Raw genomic sequence first — 26357 nt, forward strand, 5'->3', positions numbered from 1 at the left:
TATTTCTTTAATCAACATTCTGTTGGGTACTTGAGTAGGACCTTCTGTAGATCTCCCGAGTTTTCTCTTGAGGAGTAGCTCACTCCTCCACTATTCTGTCCTGCAAACTCTAGCCACTTTGGTCTCTTCCAGCCGGTCTTCTCAACTCAGGGAGCCCTCTGGGCTCTAAATTGGTTCTCTTCACTGTCATCTGGAAATTCTCAAGGCAGTAAACTGGGGCAGTTGTAAATTTCACTTCATTTGTTTCCCTTCTCTTAGAGATTCCTCCTTTGTTGCCTGATGCCACTGCCTTGAAAACTGTTGTTTCATATATTCTGTCCAGTTCTTTTTGTTGTTTGTTTGTTTTTTAACAAACCAGCCAAGATGTGAGATCTGGTCTCTACCGCTCCATCATGGCCAGAAGCAGAAGTTTTTCCACATTTTATTCATTTATTCTTAGGTACTTGATATTTTTTGTTGCTACTGTGAATGATTTTTTTTTTTTTTTTTTTTTTTTTTGCGGTACGCGGGCCTCTCACTGTTGTGGCCTCTCCCGTCATGGAGCACAGGCTCCGGACGCGCAGGCTCAGCGGCCATGGCTCACGGGCCCAGCCGCTCTGCGGCATGTGGGATCTTCCCGGACCGGGGCACGAACCCGCGTCCCCTGCATCGGCAGGCGGACTCTCAACCACTGCGCCACCAGGGAAGCCCTGTGAATGGTATTTTTAAAAAATTATATAAGTGTTGCATATAAAGTGCAATTCTTTTTTGTTAATTTTATATCCAACTACCTTGCTATACTGTCTTATTAATTCTAATAATTTATCTGTAGATTCTTTGGGTTTTCTATGTAGGCAATCATATCATTCACAAATAATGAAAATTTTGTGGATAGTGGGCATCTTTTCCTTATTCCTGATTTTAAAGGAACTGTTTCATCCTTAAAAGTGATGTTAGCCCTAGGTTTTTGGTAGATACCCTTTTTTTTTTTGCGGTACATGGGCCTCTCACTGTTGTGGCCTCTCCTGTTGTGGAGCACAGGCTCCAGACGCGCAGGCTCAGCGGCCATGGCTCACAGGCCCAGCCACTCCGTGGCATGTGGGATCTTCCCAGACCAGGGCATGAACCCGTGTCCCCTGCATCGGCAGGCGGACTCTCAACCACTGCGCCACCAGGGAAGCCGTACACGTTCTTATGTTTAAAAATTTCCTTTTCTTCTTGGTTTTTAAGTACTTTTATCATAAATGGGTGTTAGATTTTTATCAAATGGTTCTTTCTGTATCTATTGAGACTGTAATTTTTACCTCCCTTAATCTGTTAATGTGGTGAATATCACTTGATGGATTTTTCTAACATTAAACAAACTTTGCATTGTTGGAATACACCATGTTCATGATGTATTTATTTTTTAGACATTGCCAGACCCAGTTTGCTAATATTTTGTTTTGGATTCTTGCTTCTATGTTCATAAGTAAGATTAACCTGCAGATTTCTTTTCTGTTCGCTTTTGCTTGTCTAGTTTTGGTTTCGAGCTTATTCTGGCCTGGTATAATGAGTTGCTCAGTATGCCTTTTTCTGTTCCCTGGAAAAGTTTTCATAAGATAGGAATGATCCTTGATTGAATGTTTGATAGACTTTGGATCTGGTCTTTTCTTTGTGGGAATGTTTTAAAATACTTATTTTATTCCTTTAATATTTATGGGACCATTTAGGATTTCTGTATATTTACACCCAGACACATATACACTCAATTCTGTTACAATGTTTGTTTTGAAAACAAATTTGTTCCGACACAATTGTTATATTAGGGAACTATTAGAGCATAACTTGAATTTCCTGTTGCTTGTGTACCAGTTTTGTCCTTAAGAAACACTAGGTGAACACAGAAAACTGTACCCAGCTGAACTGAGTCCCATAGGGATACACAAACATATATATAGATACACATATATACACATCTCAAACACCTAACGATCAGCTACATCAGTTTGCTGTGTGTGTTATGAGCCACACCCATCCATATCTGGTGTTACAGCTTTCTGTTAAATTTCAAATAACTTCTACCATTTGATAATGGTAGAACCCACAAATTGCAACACTTTCCCTTGCTTTAATCCGTACTCGGTGTATATGGGGAATGGGGTGGTGGAGTGAATGGGAGAGAAAGGAAACTAAGAAGAGACCAAGTTTTGGGTTTTGGTGACTGGATAGATGCTGACGTAAATTCACCGAAAATGCAGGAGACAGAACGTAGGTGGGGAGAAGGTGAGGAGTCCATTTTGGACATGTGATGTTTTAACTGCCTGGAAGACACTGAGATGGGCATCTGATCTTTGATTCTGGGGACCTGAAGGTCAGCAGAGAGCTCAGGGTTGGAAATAGAGTGGGGTAGAGGTGGTGGTAGTGAATGAAATCACTGGCCCTGGGAAGCCCAAGATGACCACAGAGCATCAAAGGAAGAAGCAACGGAAAAGTCAGAAAATGCATGGTCAGAGATGGTGGAGGAGAACCGGGAGGGAGGTAAGGGAGCCAAGGAGGACAGGGTTTTGAAGAAGCACGGACAGCATTATGGCTACCTGTGATTGAGGTTTCCTTGGTCAGTGTTACCCCACCTAATCATCAGACCTGTCCCAACATGTAGGTAACAGTGTACACATTTCTTTCATGAAATAAATGGAGGGACTTCCCTGGTGGTCCAGTGGTTAAGACTCCGTGCTCCCAACGCAGGGGGCCTGGGTTCGATCCCCGGTCAGGGAACTAGATCCCTCATGCTGCAACTAAGAGTTCACATGCCTCAACTAAAGATCCCACCTGAGGCCCGTGAGCCATGGCCGCTGAGCCTGCGCGTCTGGAGCCTGTGCTCCGCAACGGGAGAGGCCACAACAGTGAGAGGCCCACGTACCACAAAAAAAAAAAAAAAAAAAGAATCCGCCTGCCATTGCAGGGGACACGGGTTCAAGCCCTGGTCCAGGAAGATCCCACATGCCGCAGAGCAACTAAGCCCGTGCGCCACAACTACTGAGCCTGCGCTCTAGAGCCCATGAGCCCAACTACTGAGCCTGCATGCCTAGAGCCCGTGCTCCACAACAAGAGAAGCCACCGCAATGAGAAGCCCGCGCACCGCAACCAGAGAAAGCTTCGCAGCAACGAAGACCCAACACAGCCAAAAATAAAGATTTTTAAAAAAATTTATTTTAAAAAATCACACGCAAAAAAAGGAGGGAATGGCAGGTGAGGGTCAGGAGACAGGAGACAATGCTGTGGAGCGGGGTGGCGGGAGGAGAGTAAACCGATTATTTGAAGAGGAGGAGAAAGTGAAGGGAACAGGAAAGGCTGTTTTTGTTTGTTTGAGGATGAGGGCCCCATGGACATTCACTTGTTCAGTTAGCAAACATTTATTCCTGTTGAACGTTCACTTCTGGGCACTGAGGAGGTAGCGGTCAAAGTCCCTGCCCTCATGACATTTCTGTTTTAACAGGGGTGTCAAGCAATAAACAAGAAAGCCGTTGAGAACTATATAGTTGTATGTGGAGGTGGGTTCTACTGAGCACAAGCAAAGTGGGTGGAGCGTAGAGACGGGGTGGAGCAGGCGATTGTGGGGAAGCAGGAAAGGCCTCCCTGAGGAAGTGATACTTCAGGAGGGACCTGATCTTGTGAGACCTTGAGGGACTGTTGATGGGATGCAGGGGTGGGGCTGAGAGGGTCTTGAGCAAGTGGATGGCATGCTCTCCTGGATTTAAGTGGAGATGGAAAAGGTCGTGGAGAGGGAAGGGGCAAGGGGAGATGTCTGCCTTTGCCGGCAATAGGCCCAGGGCTGGCCGTGGTGGTAAGGAGAGATCTTCTTCCTCTGAAACAGGAGGATGGGCTCTGAGGAGGGTGGGTGTCAGGAGAGGGACGTGGATATGGGGTGAGCTCAGTGGGCAAATGTGAGCCGAAGGTCGAAGAGTAGGATTAATGGAATTACAGTGGAATCGAAGCATAGAGTCAGAGGCAGGGATGCTGGCGTTTGGTTTCAGAGGAGGAGTGGTCCTGTGATACCGAAGTCCTGGGTCAGCCATACCTCCAAAAACTATTTTAAGCCCTGGATAGCTCCACAAGCTTTGGAATCGGGCCAACTTGGGTACAAGACCGTTTCTACCACCAACTGATCGTAGGCAAGTTGCTTAATCTCTTTAAGCCTGTTTCCTCATCTGAAAATGAGAATCATAGTACCTGCTTCATAGGGCTGCTATGAAGAAGAAATGGAATACCTTTTGGCCAGCCCATGATTACCTCCTGTCTCTGAGATCTAACCCCTAACCCCCAGAGGTGGCCCCCTGCAGCTGTCTTTGTACCGTGAAGCTCTGATCCTTGAGACTGCACTCCCGGGAAATAGTATAGGTAACATAAAATGTGGCACAAGCTCTGATCCCACCTGCGTTGCCCAGGTTTCCAAAGCACAGCATAACATAACATGGTAGAAACTACCTGGCCTTCGGTCATAACAGGTACTGTCTCCACAGGGCAAGTGATCTTCCAGTGTTAAGAAACTGTTCTGTATGTGTACGTATGTGTGAGTGTGCAGTGTGTGAGGTATGTGTGTGGTGTGTGCGCCTGTGCACGGCGGGGGGTGAGCAGAGCTTCCTGTCAGCCCCTTCCTGAACCAGTCAGGTGGACAAGGAAGAGACCGAGCCCAGCTCTTTCTCTAGGGCCCTGTGACCTCAAGGATCAGATGCCCATGTCAGTGTCACGGGGCCAGAAAGTTCAGGTATCAGACAGACTGGGTCACACTCTGTACTCTCTCTCTGAGGTCAGGTTCCTTCTTGTGCTATAGCATTTGTAGAGGAAGCTGAACACTTTAAGCTCTGAGGGGCACATCCTGCCTGAGCGTGTCTGAGCTCTGGCCGTCTTAGACCTCGCACCTAATCTCACACCTAAGAGGCAGCCAGAGGTCTAAAGAGGAAGTGGAAGGGGGCCTAGCCCTGGGCAGTGGGCTCAGGAGGGGACTGAGCCAGGGGCTGGGAGAAATGTGGGGGGCAGGTCTGCACCTCCTGGTCTCCCTTGAGGTATCTGGGCTTCTCTAGGAGGAGTTGCTGGGGCATCAGGGTCCCCACAGGTTCCTCAACTCTTCCCCAGGCCCCAAACCCACAAGAGCCACCTGGCCACTATCGAGTCTCAACTTTTCTTCTCTTCCAAAGGAAGGAAGGAACCCACCTCCCACACGGCATCTCTGGTCTGAGGAAATGCAGACTCTGGGACATATGGCTGATGGGCCATAGCCAGTTTCAGTGACATCAGGCACCCTCCCCTTCCCTCCTCGGGACAGGGCTTTCCCAGGAGGTGGGGTGAGAAGGCTGGCCACAGGCAAATTTTACAGACTCAATAGAAGATAAACCCTTTAATTTGTTTCTGAAAAAATAAATCTCAGTGGATCTTTCCTTCCCGAAGACATGTCCTCTAGAAAACGGTGGTTCCTGTGCTTTTATAAGATAAACTTTCAGGGGACTTCCCTGGCCGCCCAGTGGTTAAGACTCCGCACTTCCACTGCAGGGGGCATGGGTTCCATCCCTGGTTGGGGAATCTAAGATCCCGCATGTGGTGAGGCACAGCCAGAAAAAAAAAAGATAAACTTTCAGAAAAATATTTCCGCAAAAATAACTTTTGTTCATAAAAATGATGGGTCTTCGGTGGCTCAACGTCAGTCAATGTCCACTTCTAGAAACAGTGTCATCAACTTAGCTGTACAAAGGGAAGGAAACACCTCATGTCTTGCTCAGTCTATCCCCACCACTGGCCCCATTCGCTCCCTCTGGGGTCTGTTGGCCTCGCTGCATCTGTCTCTCTCCTAATTGGACATCCCAGCATGTCCGTCTGTCCCCACTCTGCCCACTCACGTGCTGTCAGCCTCTCTCAGACATCCAGTGGAACATCAGGGGAAACGAGTTCTGTGTGTCTGTCCTGTCAGGTAGCTTTGCCATCCAAGCAGGTTGGTGGGCCTGGTGCTCCCACAGGAAGTCTGCAGACCAAGCTGGTAGGGGCTTCCTTTTTCCAGGAATAGTTGCTACTGGTATGCTTTCCAGGTCACAGGTTGCCTGGAGCTGGGTAGTCAGGGGCACAGGCCTATCTGAGATGTCCTGCAGTCAACAGGCAAGACATGACAGGCGGGGGTCCTGGAGCCCAGGCCACTCCCTTCAGGAGAGTCACCGAAGATGCCATATCCCAGGGGAAAAGATGGGTCGTGTGTAAACTGTGAAGCAGGGGTGCTGAAGGGCTGAGAAGGGGGACTTGGAGCCCAGAAGACGCTGCTCCGGCCGTTCCAGCTCACAGGAGTCTCAAATTCAAGCGAGGCTGTAGCTGGTCCTCCTGTTGGAAAGGGAAGAAGCCAAAGGGAAGGATGAGGTGGGTGGGGCCCCGTGGAAGTGTCAGTGGCTGCTCCTTGTCTCTCTAGCAGCTCCTCCCCTTCTCAACCCTGTGAATGAAGCTAAAACTCTGTTCTTCCGAGTCCCACCAAGCAGTTCCCCATCCACCTGTTATTCCCCGAGTGTAGCGCATGATCTCAGTAAGATGGGCTGGAGTCCCAGGCCGTCCACAGCAAGCAGTGAGAGACCCATGACAAAGCCACTTCCTGCCTATCGTGCGTGGTCCTCTGTATCTACATGGACTCGTGTTTGTAAACGCGTGAGCGTCGGCAAAAACGTGGACAAGGCTCGTGAACGTCTGCTGGACCAGACGTGTTGATACTGCAGCGCCGCTTGGCCTCAGGCTCTGGGCTGAGCTCTTGGGACGCAAAAATGAAGAAAACAGACCCAGCTTTCAAGGTCCCCACAGTCTATTGCGAAAGCCAGACAGTGAGCAGATCACCCTTGGGCAGTGGGATCGGCGGTTCGCAGGGGGAAGAACAAGGTCAGAGAGAGCTGCTCGGTGCAGCCTGCGGGGGGGAGAGTGGAAGATGGCTCCCAGGTTTCGGCTCCCAGGCTAGAGGGTGGTGCCATCCACCGGGACCGGAGCACAGCAGGAGCAGCGATTGGGGAAGAAGATAGATTCGGTTTGGGGCCCACTAAGACTGACTGCCATGGTTGTGGGACATCAGGTGGAGGTGACCAAATGAGAGCCGTGCACATCTGCATGCCTCCCGGGTGTTGGCGGCCCTCCTGTGTATACCCGTGTGCGAGAGGTGCCTACCTCCCAAGGGAGCGGGAGCTGTTCCGACTTGGCACCTTTGGAGTGGGGCCGACCATGAGGATGCACAGACCGATGAGGATCATGCAGGTGGGCATGGCTCCGATGAGGACCTTGAGGGTCACCACCACCTGTTCCGCCTGCTTGCAGGCTCCTGACTCATACCCCGCAAAGCTGGGGAAACACCAGCCCATGCATCCAGCTCAGAGCCTGGCTTCCTGACGGAGGGGTCCCAAATGCCCAACCACCACGCTATCCTGAAACTTGGATAGTTTCCTGGACACATCAGCCTAACTATGGGGGACGGAGTGTGAGGGAACGAACAGACCAGGGAGGAGTTCAGAGAAAGCTGAGGATGTGGGAAGCAGAGGCTTCAGAAGGGGTACAGCCACCAAGAAGGGCCCCTCCCAGTCATGTGCACAGAGAAAGTAGGGTGGAGGTTCCCACACACTCTCCGGACCTACGGGTGACCCCTGGCTGGCTAAGGTGGGGGACTCTGCCCTCTGCTTCCCACGCCGCTAGTCTTTTGTGCCTCTGGTACAGCCCAGCTCTGTGACTCACTCCAGGCTGAGAGTGGAGATGCCCAGGGCGCCTGCACCTGAAAGCTTGGTGAAGAAGACATAGGATGAGTAGAAGATGGTCTCCAGCCCTGGGCCGTGCTGGTGCTGCAGCTGGAATTCATCCACCACATCTGGAAGCATGGACCTGGGGGAGGGGGCTGCAGAATTATCCCTTTTATCCCCTCGACAGCCACCAGCCTGGGAGCTCTCTGGGGACAGAGAGTGAGTCAGATTCACCCCTGGGTCCCCGCTGCCCAGGACCGACCCACAGAGTCAGGCAATATTTCCCCAACACACAGCTGTCCACCGTTCCTGCCGCCTGGTGCTCTTTCAGGAGGGCTCCACAGATGGTGCTGGCAGCCTCCATCTCCTGCAAGGGGGAGAGCGCCTCCCCAGCGCAGCCCGTGCACAAGGCCTGGGATAGCAGGTTGGTGTGAAGGAGGGATACCCAGTAGGAAGGACGTGAGGCTCCCACTCCCATTTCCCTTCACCCAGCCTACCAGGGTAGCAGCAAGGACACGGCAATGCTCACGCCAGATACAAAGGCCACGACGTATGCCACGGGTGCTGTGGGCATAGCAGCCAGCAGGATTGCAAATGGCACCATCCCCTAGGGAGACAGACACACTAGCTGCTCCCTCCACCTGCACCCCCCAGCTCAACTGCTCTTTGATTCACACACTCACCGCTCTACTGATGACCCCCTGCGCCTGGTCCCCTGCTAGGCACTGAGCACGCGGTGAATATAGACGCGGCCCTGCCGGCCCCCAGGAGGCTTAGGCTCCAAGGTCACCGCCTCCCCCCCCACCAAATCCCTCCAGGCCTTGCTTCCTGCCTCACTCACAAAGATCCCGAAGGCCGACATCCTCTTCCCAAATCGCTGCAGAACCCACTCCCACATCGGGGTGCTCAGCACTGCCGAGACCTGTGAGCGGACAGAATCATCACAGCCCAGGACACGCCGCCTGCGCCTCTGCCAGGCCCTCAAAGCCCTGCCTTTTAGGAGGGATGCTCGATGTTGACCTTGCCACCTGTTTGGAAACAGTGGCTGTGAACTTTATGACCCTGGCCCCAATTCTACCCTCTGCTGAAATGCAGGTGACCAAGACCACAGCAGAGTCCAGAACCCTGACCATCGGAAGTCCGGTCACATGTGTCACGTCAAGGGTCACACATCCCCAACTCAGGCCCCTGAGCGCCCTTGCCTCTACCGCCCCAGGTCCCCTCACCAGGATGGTTAGCACCAGGCTCTGCACATGGTCATGTAGCCGGGAGGCGTGTGCACAGAACAGGACCAGGTAGCTCTGCTCCACCTGAAGAGGTCGACAGGAAGTGGGCGTGTATGGGAAATGGCAGAAACGTGGAAGTCAAGGGCAAGGCCAAGGTCTCAAGTCTGGCCTCCCCTTTGGGATCTCAAGCGTCCAGTTCCTACCGCCATCACGCAGTCCCCTCCCCAACGAAGGACGCTTATCGCTGACACGGGTATAAACGCCATTCCTTGTCCCGCCCCCCAGCAGGGCTGAGAACCACCCCAGACAGCGTCAGCTTCCTGGTGTCTGGGCCCTGACCCTCCCCAGCCCCACAGGCTCTAGGTAGGTTCCTCTCCTCCCAGCACCAGCCTTGCCCAGCACTTGCCAGCCACTGGTTTCTCTCTGGTGCGGTGGGGACGAGAGACACCTGAACCTACGCAGGGTCAGTATGGCCAGAGCCAAGCCAGTGGGGATCAGCCTGGCCAGAGGTACCTGAACGGCTGCTGAGATGAACAGAAAGGAGATGACCAGCTTCAGGTAGGGCGGGTGCCGCACTGTGAGCCGCAGCCCAGCCAGGAAGCTCAGGCCCTGGCCGGAGGCTCGGGCAGAAGCATCTGCAACACAGGAAGGGGACATCTTGGCTTGGTGGAGTTCAAAACCAAAACCCACGCCCAAGAGGAGCCCGGCCGCAGCTTCTGCTTCCCACACTCTGCCTGCACCCCGCACCTACCTGGTCGCTCCTTCACCCCCAGGCAGAGCAAACTACTGCACACGGGGTAAGTCACAGCAACCACAGTGGCTGCAATGGAGTAGAGACGAGTCTGTGGGACAGGACAGAACTTCAGTGGGGGTGATGTCTCCAACCCACGGAGGTGGGGATACCCAGGGGCCGGGCAGGAGTACCTCCCAATGGGAGCACAGGGACCCTCAGCCCAAGCCCAAGGATGCTGGGTGCCCCTCCTCCCAACCAGCGCAGCAGGAGAGGGAGATCTAAGGGCCCAGAGTGGTCCTTCTGCTGACCCTCTGCCTCCTGCAAGCATCCATGCCACCATGGGTCTAAGCCCCCTTCGCCTCTCTCTCTCTCTCTTTTTTTAAGCAAACGTTCATTGGGGCTGATTTCTGCATGCTAGACCCTGCGGTTACGGTGATGAATAAGTGATCCTGTGCATCCACAATAAGGGGCTTGGAGTGGGTGGGGAGACAGATCCATGAGTAGACAGTGTGACGCATGATGACGCAGATAAACGTCAAAACCAGAACGGTGCTACCTAGCATTCAGAGGAAGACACTTATGTAATAAAATACATTTAAGGCATGCATGAGAGTACCAGTCACCCAATTCAGGATAGGGGTTGCCTTTGGTGGGGGAAGAAAGAGGGAGATGGGCAGGGCTTCACCAGTGTGGATCCAGCACCGTTGCACAGGGTCCCACATTCAGAAGGCACTGCACTTGGGAGTTAATGCTCTGCTGTCTTGAAATTCGTGATGATTTTATCTATGAATTTGTGTTTTGTAAGTGAAGTCAGTGGAACAACAGAGCTGGAACTACCAAGAGGCACCTGAATGCTACTCGCCTTGGCTCACACGAGGCTTCGCCTTCCGGGGTGGGGATGGTTCTCAGTCTCCTGCTCCCTACTTCTTGGCATCCCAGGCCCCGCCCAGCCTCCTGCTCTCCAACCCAAGGCCACTGCCACCCTCTGTTCCACCCTCACCCAGACAGTGACCCAGTAGCTTTGGGGAGGGCACTTGTAGAGGCCTCAGTGGGGCCTAGGCGTGGAAGCGGGGAGGGTGAATCTGCAGGTCACAATCCCTCTGATCCCAGGCTCGTAGCACCATGATGGGGTTTGAGGGCAACTGGGCAGAGTCTCTCCCCGACCCTGATTCAGGCAATCCCTAGATTGGGGCAGTAGACCATGGGAAGGGGAAACTGACTTCCCCGCCCTCTCTGGGGCTCTACAGCTTCACTTTGCTCTGTACTCAGGCAAATTCTGTAGCTGGGCTACAGATGGGTCTGGGGATGGATGGGTACACAAGGACTTCATTGTAATGTTTTCTTACGGGTGGTGAACCATGGGTGTTGGTAGTATTATTCTCATACCATTAATTCCCAAATGTTGGTGGAGGTGAGTGATGTCATTTGCTTAAGGAGAAAGGGCGGTGGGGGGGGCGGATAGAAGATGAACTTGATGGATAAATAGATGCACGTCCCCTAATTGCTGAAAAGGGACCTGCTTTGAGGAGACAGGAAGGAGTACTAACCCTTTCACACTGGAGGTGGGGTTGGCGTTGGCAGTCACCCGTTCAGGGATGGGTAGGACTGGTCATAGGTCAGGTTTTGCCCAGAGCTCTGCCAGGACACCAAACCGTTCTCTCTGCCCTGTCCCTGCCTGTGGCCCTTCCCCACCCCTGTCCCTTCTCTGGGGTCTGCCTCCTCCCTCCAGATGGCCTGCTGATCTGTTGTTTGACTCCATGTTTAGAAGGCACCCAGCAGAAGCAGATTTAGCAGGGAGGACGGAGGGCATGGGCTCAGCTACAGGAGCAGGGAAGGAATGAGAGGGCATGGTGTGCAGAGCTGAGCCCCCAAACAACCATGAAGAGACCTGGGGGAGAAACAGCCCTGGAAGAAAGAAGTGACCCCGAAGCGGGGGTCCCAGTGGGTCTGGGTAGCCTGGGCACTCACCGCATTGGGGGAAACAGCCACTTGTCCCGGGAGCGCAGTCTCCTTGCACCTGTGGGACCCGTGGGCACCAGACACGATGAGTCCATGGACAGTGGCTCCCATCAGCGTCCCTGCCATCTCCAAGGTCATCCCTGCGACACAGCGTGGAGCAAGGTGACAGCTCATGGGGCCAGGGGCAGAGCCATCCCACCCCACGCACCCCACGCCTGCCTGCACTCACGGTACACAGTGGCCGAGTCCCGCTCCCTGGGGCTGGGGGTCAAGAGCATGGTCAGTGCCGTGTAGGGCACCTGGAAGAACTGGGGCACCGGGCAGAGATTAGGATGGCGCCTGCCACCAGACTGCCAACCCAGGCCAGCAGCTTCCCGAGGGCAGGCCTGCGCCAGGCTGGCACATCCCCACTGATTCCCTCAACCCGGAGTTAGGAGCTGAGGGACAGGAGGGGCACCCAGCCTAGAGCCCACGAGAAAAGCTAATGGTCGGTGGCCACCTGGTAAGCAGGTGGGCAGCAGGGACCTGGACCCCTACCCCCAGCACACACACACTTCAGAGGGGCCTCCAGCCAGCACTGGGGTTCCAGGAGTCCAGGCCGAGGAAGGGGGCCACCTGCTTACCGTTGCCAGGGCCTGGAACAGGGAGTAGAGGGCTGTGTACCAGAGGCCGCGCAGGCTGGTGAAGGGGGGCAGGAACCACAGGAAGAAGGAGGCCAAGGCAATGAACGGCGTGCAGCCCAGCACCCTGTGGAAGCACAGCCCAGGTGGAGCGCCCCGCGGCACCAGGACAGGGGACGCAAAGGCTGGGCCTGGAGCAACCTCACCCCTCTGGGTTCAAGCTCTCGGCCCCTGGAGAAGCCCTGGGCTGGGGCTTTCAGGGTGGGAGCCATGGAGGGCGCGAGGTGGCCGAGGGCGAGGAGGTAGCCAGGAGTAGAGGCTGGGGCACTTAGTGGCTGGGTTGTGCCATTCCCTGTTCCAGGGGGCACAGGCAAGTCACATCTCTGTGAGACCTTCCAATACACCCAGCTCAGCCTGGCCGCATTCCTAGACCCCCAGGGCCAGGGCAGCGACTCTTGGAGGGTTTGTCCAGCTCTGTGCCACCAGGTGAGGGAGAGGTCTATGAACACCTGCATGACTCAGTCAGACCCAATCCATTCCTGTCACCTACTGTCCAGACTTGTCCTCTAACCATCCACTAAGAAGCAGATGTGACAAACACAGTGACCTCAAGCCAGGGGTGGGTGCCAGGATCCTGAGGACCATGGGGCTGCTCACCAGGGCATGAGTCGTCCAGACCCTGTCCTCCTGCTTCTGTTGATGAAGAACCCAGCCAAAGGGTCGGCAGCTGCCCCAGACACCTTCCCTCCAAACAGGACAAGTGACACCTGGGCAGCAGGGATCTGTAAGGGACAGGGGAGGGGATAGCCAAGGCCTGGCAGAGTCAGAGAGGGTGTCTAGGCCTGCCCGCCCATCAGGAGGAAGATCTGGGAAACTGGCAGGGGCCAGAGCCACGGTGCAAAGGTTTTTTGGTCTTTTCCCCAGGACAGGAATCCAGAGAGCTCCGAGGGCGTATGTGCACCAGTAGAGAAGCGGGAGGGAGTGATAGCTGTTCCCTAGCACGTTCCTGTTATACTTATGCCCGGTCACTTTCAGAGAAGACTTGAGAGATCTTCCCCTGAAGGGCTCAGTGCAAGAAGGGTGCACTGAAGCTGACAGTCAAAGGCAGACCTTGTGTTTCACAATGAAAACGTTTTATTGATTTTTCTGATTACATAAATGATACACTCATTATAAACACATTCAAACAGTACAGAAAAATACTGAGCAAAGCTCATCTGAAATCCCACCATCCTGAGACAACTGCCAGCAACATTTTGATCATCCTGTCCTGCGTTTCCTTATGTGCATTTGCAATTTATAATTTTACACAAATGGGACTGTATCAGCGTCATTTTAAACAATCACAGATAAATAAATCATGGATACCTTATTAAAAAGTTCTTTTTTGTTTACCCTCTATCCTCCACCATTCCCTCCTATAGCCAACATTAACACTCTGGCGGATATCCTTCCGGAATTTACTTTCCCCATGCTCATCCTTTAATCATGTACAGATGTATATACATCCATATACCCAGGCACCCACATATATGGGGCATGCTTTTGTTTTGCTAAAATAGGATCATTTTATATACCTTTCTCTAAAACTAACTTTTCTCACTTGACAGTGCATCATGGAAATCCTTCTGAGTCAACTGGTATAGATCTAACTCATTCTTTTGAGTGACTAAACAGTAGTCCATTATGTGGATATAGCCCAACTTATTTTCCAACTACTTCTATATTTGGGGGCATTCATGTTGTTTCCCACTTTCCAACTACAAACAGCCTGCAGTAAACATCCTTGAGGAGGTTGCCCTCAATAGCATTTGGTTTCTTCTCAGGCTTGGGTCAGAAGTACCATCTACCAAGGATGATGGGGGTGGAAGTAAAGGTGGGGTGAAAGGACCAGACACCAAGGAAGATGGAAGCAGGGGGCCCCCGAGGCTGCTGCCCACACTCACCTGGGCCACATCGAGCAGGAAAAGTTGCAGGTAAAAGGCTATGGCGCTGGAGGCCACCTGGTTGGGGACCCCTCCAATGCCGTAGCACACCTTCGTACAGAATGAGAGGCGACCAGCTCCGCTGTCCTGGGGGAGACACAGGAGCTAAGCCCCCACAGACACACAACAGCTCCCTCCAGCCCCCTGACTTCCAAAAGCATCCTGAGGTCCCTATGTCTTGAAGGCTTTTCCAGCAACCTCTCAGTCCTAATTTGTCCCAAATCATCTTAAAAGGAAGTGAGACAGAAAAAGGAAAAAAAAAAAAATCCTAAACCATGACCTCTAAGCATTTCCAGGGAGAAGTTCTTCCTTATATTTCCCCACAGTGCTTCCTACTGCAGTCTGTTTTATTCTCCAAGTCAGCAAGCCAGAGTGAACTGGGGGTTAGGAGGCCCCTAAATTTGCCACCAGCTTCCTGTGTGGACTTTGAATAAATCACTTTATCTCTCTAAGCCTCATCTGTCAAATGGATATTCCTGCCAACTTCAAGGGATTTTTTTTTCATCTTTATTGGAGTATAATTGCTTTACAATGGTGTGTTAGTTTCTGCTTTATAACAAAGTGAATCAGTTATACATATACATATGTTCCCATATCTCTTCCCTCTTGCATCTCCCTCCCTCCCACCCTCCCTATCCCACCCCTCCAGGCAGTCACAAAGCACCGAGCTGATCTCCCTGTGCTATGTGGCTGCTTCCCACTAGCTATCAATTTTACATTTGGTAGTGTATATATGTCCATGCCACTCTCTCACTTTGTCACAGCTTACCCTTCCCCCTCCCCATATCCTCCAGTCCATTCTGTAGTAGGTCTGTGTCTTTATTCCCATCTTACCCCTAGGTTCTTCATGACATTTTTTTGTGTGTGTGTGTTTTGTTTTTTTGTGGTACGCGGGCCTCTCACTGCTGTGGCCTCTTCCGTTGCGGAGCACAGGCTCCGGACGCGCAGGCTCAGCGGCCATGGCTCACGGGCCCAGCCACTCCGCGGCATGTGGGATCCTCCCGGACCGGGGCACGAACCCGTGTCCCCTGCATCGGCAGGCGGACTCTCAACCACTGCGCCACCAGGGAAGCCCCCATGACATTTTTTTTTCTTAGATTCCATATATATGTGTTAGCATACGGTATTTGTCTTTCTCTTTCTGACTTACTTCACTCTGTATGACAGACTCTAGGTCCATCCACCTCACTACAAATAACTCAATTTTGTTTCTTTTTACGGCTGAGTAATATTCCATTGTATATATGTGCCGGATGTTTTGATGAGCAAATGAGGCAATGGCTCCAGGAGCTGATGGTTAAATATTCGGGACTTTTGCAAGCCAGTGGTTACTGGCAGCCTGAAATCAGCCATGGTGAGAGTATTTACACCACAGAAATCAGTAAACAGCAAAAATCAGAGTTTTGTTTTTCTGGAGAGACTGTTTACCAACCCACCACTAAAATGAAGTAATGCTTATGACCCCAAATATATGTGTGTGTGTGTATATCCATATATATATATATATATATATATCCCTAAGTTACCCAGTGAACTCCAGACTCAAATTAAACTGTCTACTCACAGCCCCACATGGTTGCCAAGCAGGCATTTCAGCTTAGCATGGTCAAAACACAGCTCCTGATTTCCATCCCATTGTCTTAACCTCTTAACCCTGTCGTCCCCATTTCATTAAATAGCTCCAATGTCCACTCAGCAGCTCAGACCACAAACCTAGGAGTCATCCTTGATTACTCTTTCCCAATTCCCCTGTCTAATCTATCAGTGAGAGCCTCCTGAGTGGCTTCTCTGCTTCTACTCTCGTTCCCTACTATCCACTCTCCGTCCAGCAGCCCAACTGATCTTTTCATAACATAAATCAGATTGTGCCTCATCTCTGCTTAAAACCCTCTAACAGCTTGCCATTACAGTTTGAATAAAACTCCAAGTCCTTCCCATATTGCCTACAGGCACCCACACAATCAGCTCCCACTCCCTTTCCCACCTCACTTCAGATAGCTCTACCATGGTAGCCTCCTCCTTCTTGTTACTCAAAATGACCTTTTCTGTTGCTGCCTCAGGGCCTTTGCACTTCCTGTCCCTTCTGTCTGGAAGGCTCTTCCTCCCGGTCTTTGCAAGAGCTGACTCCTTGCCATTCAGGCTGAAGCCTAAATGTCATCTCTTTAGAGAGGGCTTCCCTGACCACCCAAATCTCTCTCTCAATTGTACTAACTACAGGATATATTCTTATTCATTTCCTGCCTCTCCCCACCAGCATATAAACTCTCTGAGAGCATGAACTATATAACTTTGATTCACCACCATGTCCCCAGTACCTAGAACAATGCTGGGCATATAGACAATATATATATTTGTTAAAAGAATAAATGCCATGAAGACACTGTGGAAAGTGCTATTTCTTCCATAGACGCTGGGAATCCTTCTTTTTCATCTTTTGCCCGGAGATGGGAGGGGGAGTGGAGAGGACCATGGCTTCACCCATTTTTGTATCTTGCCAGACACCCCAAATGAAAGGAAGGTCTTCCCAGATAAGGGTTTATCAAGTCCTCTGCACTCTTCCTACCCACACATGAGGCAGGATGTGGTCTCCTTTTCTGATATTTTTGTGAACGCTATTTCAACTTCCAGAAAGCTTAACAACAGGCAGAATCCAACATGATAACTCTCCCCCCACCCTGCCCCCTCCATAATGGGACTCTGGTTTCCCACTAAACATACCTATCAAGTTTCTGATACATAGAAGGCACTTGAAACAGACATTCCAGCTGAAACTAGGTATATGATACAATCTTGGAATCTTGAGGAAGGCAGTTTTACCTACTTAAATCATAAGCCCTTCACAGTCACCTGAGATCAAGTTTCAGAGTTAGACAAATTCGACAAATTTGAATGCAAATTCCGTCTGCCATTTCTAGCTGTGTGACCCAGGACAAGGTACTCAGTGTGCCGAGCTTCATTTCCTCACATTTAAAATGGGGATAATACACCTCATAGGGTTGTTATGAGAATTAAATGCTAGCATTTCATGGACCATGTTTCCCCTCTAGCTATTCCTCTCACCCTGAGTTTCTAAATTTCCCTGGGAAGTGAGAGTCCCTAGAGGGCCTCTTAATCTTGCTTGCTTTCTTGGAGGCCACAATCTTTTGCTCCGAGGTGCTGGAGAGGAAGCACTGAGTCAGCATAGGGAATTGAAGCCACAGACAGAATGAACGCGTTGAGCACAGGGCGGGCAGTGGATTTTTGCACTCATCAGGGAAGTTCAGACGTCCTAACTCCTCTCCAACACAGCCACCCTGAATGACATGCGCCCCAGCCCCATCCAGGGGGTGGGGGGAGGGGGAATGCGAGGGGCTGAGGGCGCCCCTAGGTTCCCGCCTGCCCGCTACCCTCACTTGGGAGCCTGGTTGCCAGGAAGGACATCTCTAGAGGCAGTCTCCTCAAAGAGAGCCCGGCGCCTGGAGGAGGCCAGGTTTGAGAGGGTCGCTGTGGCTGCCCGCAGCACCTGCCCGGAGGCTGGGGAAGGGAGGCAGCCTCCTTGCGCACCACTCAGCGTCCTGCCTGCCCAGGGTGCAGGCGGCCTGGGGAAGACCTGGAGTGCGGTGGACAAGAGCCCTAGACTGGCCCTGGCCCTGCCTGACTAGGTGAAGGAATCAGCAGCTTACTTCGCTTGTCTAGGACTCGGTTTCCCATCCTGTTCTCTTTGGGGCTCCCGAACACCCTCAAGCCTCTCGGCTCTCAACTGTCAAAACTCCACCAGGGGCAGTTCAACAACCTGGAGGCTTGCCGAGGCTGGCTGAAGGCCTACGCCCAGACGCCCGGAAGGTCCCCGGGGCCCCTCCGGCCCAGCGCCCGCTCTGCGCCTGGCTCAGCCCCCGCTCCCCTTGATTTGCGCTCACCGAACCGGGCTCCAAGGTGTGCGCTTCCGGCGGGTGCGGCGGCGTCTCAACTGGCGGGGTCAGGGTCCCTTCGTGGGACACTGCCATTGCGCACGGCTGCACGCGCACTGCGGCCGTCGCCCTCGGTGTTATCGCCTGGCCGCCCCCGCAGGGAGGGCGGCTCCCGGGCCGAGAGGGCGCGGCGCAAAGAGGGGCGGGCTAGCGGGCGCGCCCCGGGCCAGGGGCAACGCGCGGGAAAACGGGGAAGCCGCGAAGTGCGCGGGTTCGGTTTCCCGAAGTGAAAAACGCCAGAGCCCACATTTGCCGGGGGAAAGGCTGGCCAAGTCACTCGGGACCGTTTTCCTTGGGGTAGGTCTCCGAGGGAGTGAGAGCCAGCGGCCGTTCGCGCTAATCTCGCCTGCTAAATCCTCGTGAAAGTCGACAAACAAGTTCATTAGAAAAACGAAGCAATAGCATTGACCTGCTCAGACTAAGACTATGACTGAGTAGGCTTACAACCCTCTTTACAAAACTGATACAGGATGCCCGAAATACACATTCTCCAGCCTCATACAGATAATGCGTATGGCCATGTAACTAAGTCCTGGCCACTGAATAAAAGCTGAGTGGTGTAAGCAATTTCCCAGAAAGGTCCTTAAAAGGGAAGGGGTCACATCATATACAAAAATTAACTGAAAACCCATCACAGACCTACGTGTAAAGGCTAAAACTATAAAACTCTTAGAAGAAAGCAGGAGCATATCTTCATAATCTTGGGTTAGACAAATGTTTCTTAGATAGGATGCCACAAGCATAAGTTGGACTACATCTAAATGAAAAACTTTGTGTTGTAACCTATGCAACCAGTGAAAAGACGACCCACAGAATGGGAGGAATGTTTGCAAATCATAAGGATTTGTACTGGAGTATATAAAGAACTCAAAACTAAACAGTAAAAAGATAGCCCAATTAAAAATTAGGTGGAGGATTTGAATAGATATTTCTCCAAGACAGACAAATGGACAAAAGGCACATGAAAAGATATTCATGTCATTAGGGAAATGCAAAACTACAAGATACCACTCCACTAGGAGGGCTATAATTATATAAAAAGACAGTAACAAGCGTTGGGGAGAATATGGAAAATCATACATTGCTAGTGGGCATGTAAACTGTGCAGGTGCTTTGGAGAAGTTTGGCAGTTCTTCAAAAGTTAAGTATGAAATTATATGACCCAGCATTTATTCCACTCCTGAGGATGTTAACAGAGATGAAAACATGATCACGCAACAACCTGAACACAAATGTTCATAGCAGCACTATTTTTAATAGCTAAAAAGTGGAAACAACCTAAATGTCCATCAACTAATGGCTGTTTAGGATGTTAGGAATATTCATACAATGGACTATTATTCAGCAATAAAACGACATGGATGAACCTTGAAAACATTATGTCGTGAATAAAGCCAGTCACAAAAGACCACATATTGTATGATTCCATTTACATGAAAATGTCCAAATAAATAAACCTATAGAAAGAATGTAGACTTGTGGCTGTCTAGAACTGAGGGTGGAGAAAGGCTATTAATAGGGTTTCTTTTATTTTTTATATTTATTTTTTTGCGGTACATGGGCCTTTCACTGTTGTGGCCTCACCCGTTGCAGAGCACAGGCTCCGGATGCACAGGCTTAGCGGCCATGGCTCACGGGCCCAGCCGCTCCGCGGCATGTGGGATCTTCCCGGACCGGGGCACAAACCCGTGTCCCCTGCATCGGCAGGCGGACTCTCAACCACTGCGCCACCAGGGGAAGCCCCATGGGGTTTCTTTCAGAGATAAAAATGTTCTAAAATCAGATTGTGATGGCTGCACAATCCTGTGAATATACTAAAAAAACACTGAGTTGTACACTTTAAATGGGTGAATTGTAAGGTATGTGAATTACATCTCAATAGCTTTTTTCAAAAAGGGAATGGGTATGCTTCTTCTATTGGATGAAATGATGAAATGATGAAATGCAAATGTGATGGCTGGTGCCAACAGGCTATCTGAAGACCTCAAGTTAACTGGTGCTGAGATCCGCAGATTAACAATACTGGAGTCATGACTTTTGATCTAGCAGCTCTGAACTGCTTCCCTCTGGACTTCTGCATGGGAAATAAAATAAAATGTATTCTGTAAGCCATTATTATTTTGGATTTCCCATTACAGCTAAATCTAACCTGAAAGTATACACTACCCAGTATAAAGCAAGTCATCCCATTTTCTATGCCTCAATTCCTTAATCTAGAAAATGGGTACCTTCAGTTTCCTTGATTGCAGCCCTAGCAAATAGTGCAAAGATAACTAGATAATGCATGTGTTAAATATTTAATTTCTTGGAAACTAAACAAACTCAAGATGAGTTTCTTTGGATAATTTACGTTTGAACACAACACTTTATACGCAATTTCAGCAGGTTTGGAAACACTTCACTCACAATTCTTACACTGTGTTGCATGTACTACCACAATTTTACTTTTGAAGGGAAGTGGGCAACAGAATAAAAACAAAAAACACCTCCCTCTCTTTTTTGCACAGAAATGTAACTAAAAGGCATTTTTTTCCCTAACAGTTACTATTCTGCTTAAAGTGATGGTATATTCCTAATGCAATTTTTAAAGACAAATAGACTTCAATAAATAAAACAGGCCGACCATAATCAAGAAGCCTGTCTTTTGAAACAAAACTAAAGACTGATACACTTCAAAACATCTGAAAGGATGCACACCAATATGTTATTAGTGGTTATCTCTGAATGGTGGAATAACAGGTGAGCTAAAGATCATTGTAGCATAACGGTATAATTTTCTCCAATGAATATGAATTATCTGTGCAAAAAACATACAGTTAAATCAAGTGACAAAGAGCCAAATATCAGTCTACTGAATAAGCCACTTCTATTTGAAGATTCAGTGTGATGAGCAATGTTTAAATTAAATGGTTTGTACTAAGAGTAAAGGGGTAAATCTTACTAAGGAGTCTTCATGCTAGTTCAACTAAGGACACAAAGGATGGTGTAAGAAATAAACACAACCATTGAGTTAGTATTAAAAATACCACATTTTAACACTTCTGAGTACTAAATGAAAGTAACATTGGTTAAAGTACCTGGTAAACAGAAAGTACCTAATAAATGTTTGTTGATTCTCAAACTGAATGACTTTGCCAAATAAAAATGACAAATGCATCCATATGTAACTATTTCATAACAAACAAATGTAAATTATCTCACTGATCCTTTTAATGAACAGTAAGTATTTCATCTTCAAGACGACAGTTCTTTAACCATTAGCAAGATTGCTTTCAAAATACTTTAAGGCACTGAAATAGATGCATACATAATTTCAACACAATTAAGTATAATGAAAAGTATTCTGAATGACAGAAGTATATAAAATAAATAAGATCACCTTTAGAACCTGGATAATGCATAGTAATTTAACCAATGAATTAGAATCTGTAAAATTAGATACTGCATATCACCCCCAACAATGGTTTTAAACTGATTGATGCCACTTTTGAAACAACTACTTAGGTCAAATTATATTCCACATCTAAGATGCTGGCTTTATTTTCAAGTTTGCCTTCCCTTGCTAAATTCAGTTTGTTTTCTAAAGTCAACATGTTTTGGGTATTCTACATATTTAATTAACAACTTTAGAATTTTAAACTTTAATGTAAAAAGCTTTATCAGATGGTTCTCACTTTAGAAAACCTTTAAGAATATCATCCACATTAATTAGAGTTTTCACAGTTACAAAAATGAGGGTTCTTGCTGATGACAGGTCTTTCTCTACAGAACTTCTCTCTGGGGTGTATTCTGCATGTACACACAAGAAAACCTCTAATGTGTCTTCTGGTTATTACTATAAACTGGAAAATCCACAAAGGAGGCCTTTTTATATGTACAAGAAAAATATTTCCAACAAGAAGCCCCTTTATAGAAATATATGGAGAATCAAAAATTGACTTCTATTTATGCAAATGAAAATTATAAAATGCTTCATGATAGGCCTACATGAAACATTTTCTTACAGATTCTTGAAAATATATTAACAATGACTTACGTCACATCTGATTTTACCATCCCCTCATTTTTTTTAAGAATGCCATTATTTTTGTTTTACTAAAGAGATGACTCTACCACAGATGTAAACGTTACAGACAATAAATATTTTCTATTATATATCTGTTCATTTCTGAGGGTAAATGACAAAAGGAAAAGGCTCTCCTTTGTTCTCCCTCTTCTTGATAAAAAGACCTCTACCACCTAGAAGGCTGAGAGCTAGAAAAGGAAGCATTCTCAAAATGAACTTCAAACATAAGATATATCTTATAAATCTGGTCATCTAGTTATGTGTATATTTCCCTTTTGTTATCCCTGAGCCTTTAATAAAAACCTCATTTAAATGTTGCAGCCTTGTCTCAGCTGTGCTTACAGAAGATAAAGCACAGGTTTATCTCATGATTAGTTCAGAATTAAAGGGGGGGAGGACAGTCTAAGAACAAACTGGTGGACTACAATAAAATTTAAAGGTCTAACAGTCCGATTTCAGTTGAGTCTTGCACTGTCCATGATGCAGCACACAGGTTTTATTTTATTAGGGTGGAAGCTTAGTGCAGGATTTCCTGAAGACTGGTTCTCCTACTACATACCTAAGAATTACTTGGGATTAAAAATGTAGACATCTGGAACCCATCCCAAATACAATGAATTGTTAAAATGTGTGTGGTAGGTGGCAGGTAATAGGCATTCTGAAAAGCTTCCCAAGTGATTCTTACATATTAAGGCCTGAGAATCACTGCAAATCACTGCTTTATAAGACTAGCTCTTGCAAGGGTTCTGCAAGGTCAAAACTATTTTCATAATTATACTAAGACATTATTTGCTGTTTTTCACTTTCTCATGAATGTACAGTAGCATTTACTATAGGCTACATGATGTGTGATACTGCAACAGACATACAGAAGCAGATGAGATTCCATCTGTCTTCTTTAAATCACACAGTAAAGGTATTTAGAAAAAATGAAATACAATGCCACGTTTCTCACTAAATCTTTTTAAATTTTGGAAAATAGACATTTTTCATAAATATGTTCTTTATATTAACATGTTTATTATTTTTAATGAATATTTTATAACTTTTTTATTTTAAATATATTAGTATTTATAACCCACATAAACAAAAGGTCTTGAGACCAGAAAGTTTGAGAACTGCTCTTTCCAGCAGACATCCAGCACCCTATGAACATTACTGCTGTTAGGCATGGCCACTTAGTTCCTTGGCACATTCAATGTATATTTCACTTTAAATATGATTCAATAGATCGTCTGCAAAAAGCTTCTTAAACTTATTGTCAGGCAAGGGGATTTAATCTGACAGGGAAATACTGAAGTGTAACCAGTTTTAGTTAAAAATCTAGCATGTTTTCCTTACTGACATCATAATGTAATAAATCCTTTAATATATAAATGGGCTGTGTGATGTATGAAATAGAAAACCATACTTTACATGACGCATTTAAAAAATGTTAATTAGTAACGTGACAACACTAGCATTAGATTCTATGTGAGTGGTGGCAAACAAATGGCCCGCTCCAAATGTTAACTAAGAACAAACCCCTAATTTTTTTTTTTTTTTTTTTTTGGCGGTACGCGGGCCTCTCACTGTTGTGGCCTCTCCCATTGCGGAGCACAGGCTCCGGACACGCAGGCTCAGCGGCCATGGCTCACGGGCCCAGCCGCTCCGCGGCATGTGGGATCTTCCTGGACCGGGGCACGAACCTGTGTCCCCTGCATCTGCAGGCGGACTCTCAACCACTGTGCCACCAGGGATGCCCCCAAACCCCTAATTTCTGAAAGAAAATAAAGTAGGGGATAAACTGCGGTTCCTAGAGAAAAAAGAATTCTTTTAAATTTATACGTTTAGAAAATGTTGAAATGTATGTCAGCAGATTGATACTGACATTATACTAAGCCACACAATTTTATTCTTAAATGAAAATACATCCCAGATATTGTTGCCAAGTTAATATTTGAGTGTATCTTGCCACTAGACAATGCAAATTGGGAACACTTCTGAGGGTGAGGCATAGCTGTGGTGAAAGCAGTTCCTTTCAGCCTTTTGATTGTATCTCAGATATAAAAAAATTGCATTGATGTTTTTAACCTGCCATGTATAATTTTTTAATGTATTGCTATTTAAAAAAATCTGAGACAGCTAACATTTAAACAAATCACTGCTGTTTGGGAATGATGTTTGAATGAAAGATGCTATGAACATATTTGCTAATTTATACCGTATTAAGATTTTAAATGATATAGTTATTTAATATATCTTACGTTAAATAACTGGTATTTGAAAATAAGTCTATTTTTCTTTCTGAGTAGCCTTCTGGGAAAAGTTCATTGAATATAGTTTCCAGTCATAGTTTATTTTCCTAACTTGTACTTATTTTAAAATCTTCTCATCAGGAGGGAGTTAAATAGGGCAAAGCTCAGCAAATCTGACTTCCCCCCGATTTTGGTGTACATGTCCACTTATGACCATCATTTTTCTGGAAACCTTCCACTTAGTGTATCAAAAATCAATGTTATAAAAGTTCTTTAAAAGGTTCAGCGGTTTTTTTGAGTCTCTGAATGATTACAGCATTCTGTAAATTGGCTTCTTCCAGTGTGAGTGTTTCATCTAGTAATTTGAGGAAAGGAAGAGCTGTTGCCAGGGAAAAGGGAGGACTTCTTTGTGATCCTTGGTATTTTTCGATGAAGTCTTTGATGTGGCTTACCCTGTAAAATAGCACAAACTATTAATATAATTTTATGAAAACCTGAATTAGTTAATTTAAGGTAATAACTTGTGATGATACCTGGCTATGTTAATCCAGAATAATCAAATTATGTTGATGTAACTACTCACTTGGGCTATCTTTTAAAGGTTCACCCCTGATAATAGTCAGGAATTACTATTCCTTATCTTAGATGTGACAAGGGTATTAGAGTTACATTTTGAGTCTCTATTTTTTAGAAACACATTCTGAAATATCTACATATGAAACTATATGAAGTCTGGGATTTGCTTAACATAGTTCAGTGGGAACTGAGTGATGATGGATCATTATATCATATCTTTGCTTTTGCATATGCCTGAAAGTTTCTATAACAGAAATATCTACATATCTTGCTCTGAATGGATCAGAAATGGTCCAACCAGTAATCCTACACAGACACAGGCTGTACCTCTTCAATACCACATCAGGCTGTGCTTCAAATCTAGTTAAGATAATTCTTAAACCAGTGCACGTAGATTTTCAGTTAGTATAATAAACACTATAATGTAATATAATCACTGCAACCTTTTTTTTTAATAACAGTGATTTTTAAAAAATTATTTATTTATTTTTGGCTGCATTTGATCTTCGTTGCTGCACGCGGGCTTTCTTTAGTTGCGGCAAGCGGGAGCTACTCTTCGTTGCAGTGCACGTGCTTCTCATTGTGGTGGCTTGTCTTTGTTACAGAGCACAGGCTCTAGGCGTGTGGGCTTCAGTAGTTGTGGCACATGGGCTCAGCAGTTGTGGCTCGCAGGCTCTAGAGTGCAGGCTCAGTAGTTGTGGTGCACAGGCTTCGTTGCTCCGCGGTATGTGGGATCTTCCCAGACCAGAGCTCGAACCCGTGTCCCCTGCATTGGCAGGTGGATTCTTAACCACTGCGCCACCAGGGAAGTCCTCCCAATCACTGCTATCTTGAAGATAGCTCAAAGTTATGTTCATGTAAGTATATGCGTGTGTATTTAGAAAGGGAAAGTACGTATACAGTTCATCGAAATTAAGATGCCACTGGGAGTTCCCTGGTGGCCTAGTGGTTAGGATGCTGGGCTTTCACTGCCATGGCCTAGGTTCAATCCCTGGTCAGGGAACTGAGATCCTGCAAGCCAGGTGGCACGGCCAAAAAAACCCCCCCGAGATGCCACTGATTCTAAGACTTGTCATTTTATATACTACTAAAATTTTTAAAAATCCAGATTATGACAAAATAGTTTCTTAAACACTTAGAATTTTTATACTTATTGAAAGAGCACTTTTAACTAATTTTCACACAAACATTCATCAAATCACTTACTTCCATAATAAGATTAGAATAAAATGGTTAAGTCATTCCTAACAGTTGAACGTTATTCAGACTCAGATCCTTCAAATCACTTCTGATTCAGTTCATTGATGT

At 47.7% G+C, this 26357-nt stretch overlaps 2 protein-coding genes across 2 annotated transcripts in view; both read right to left on the bottom strand.

Annotated features, from left to right (window-relative positions):
• Positions 1-6296: 6296 nt before the first annotated feature.
• MFSD2B (MFSD2 lysolipid transporter B, sphingolipid) lies at positions 6297-18232 on the bottom strand (the record flags this gene model as incomplete). The annotated part of the gene is made up of 14 exons (XM_079940983.1): positions 18120-18232; positions 14185-14310; positions 12896-13020; positions 12242-12365; positions 11848-11926; positions 11628-11758; positions 9678-9768; positions 9440-9561; positions 8927-9010; positions 8542-8622; positions 8198-8307; positions 7699-7842; positions 7141-7311; positions 6297-6321 (listed from the first exon to the last, which is right to left on the bottom strand). Exons 1-14 carry the CDS (start codon positions 18204-18206, stop codon positions 6297-6299), a joined length of 1500 nt encoding a protein of 499 aa, XP_079797109.1. The 5' UTR covers positions 18207-18232.
• Positions 18233-20195: 1963 nt separating this feature from the next.
• UBXN2A (UBX domain protein 2A) overlaps positions 20196-26357 on the bottom strand; it is a 39266-nt gene continuing 33104 nt past the window's right edge. The window contains exon 7 of the mRNA XM_079940984.1: positions 20196-24926. Within this exon, the coding sequence (XP_079797110.1) occupies positions 24734-24926 (193 nt within the window). The 3' untranslated portion in view covers positions 20196-24733. The remainder of the gene's footprint in view (positions 24927-26357) is intronic.

The sequence above is a fragment of the Stenella coeruleoalba genome (assembly GCF_951394435.1).
Source record: "Stenella coeruleoalba genome assembly, chromosome: 13".
Taxonomy (NCBI): Eukaryota; Metazoa; Chordata; class Mammalia; order Artiodactyla; family Delphinidae; genus Stenella; species Stenella coeruleoalba.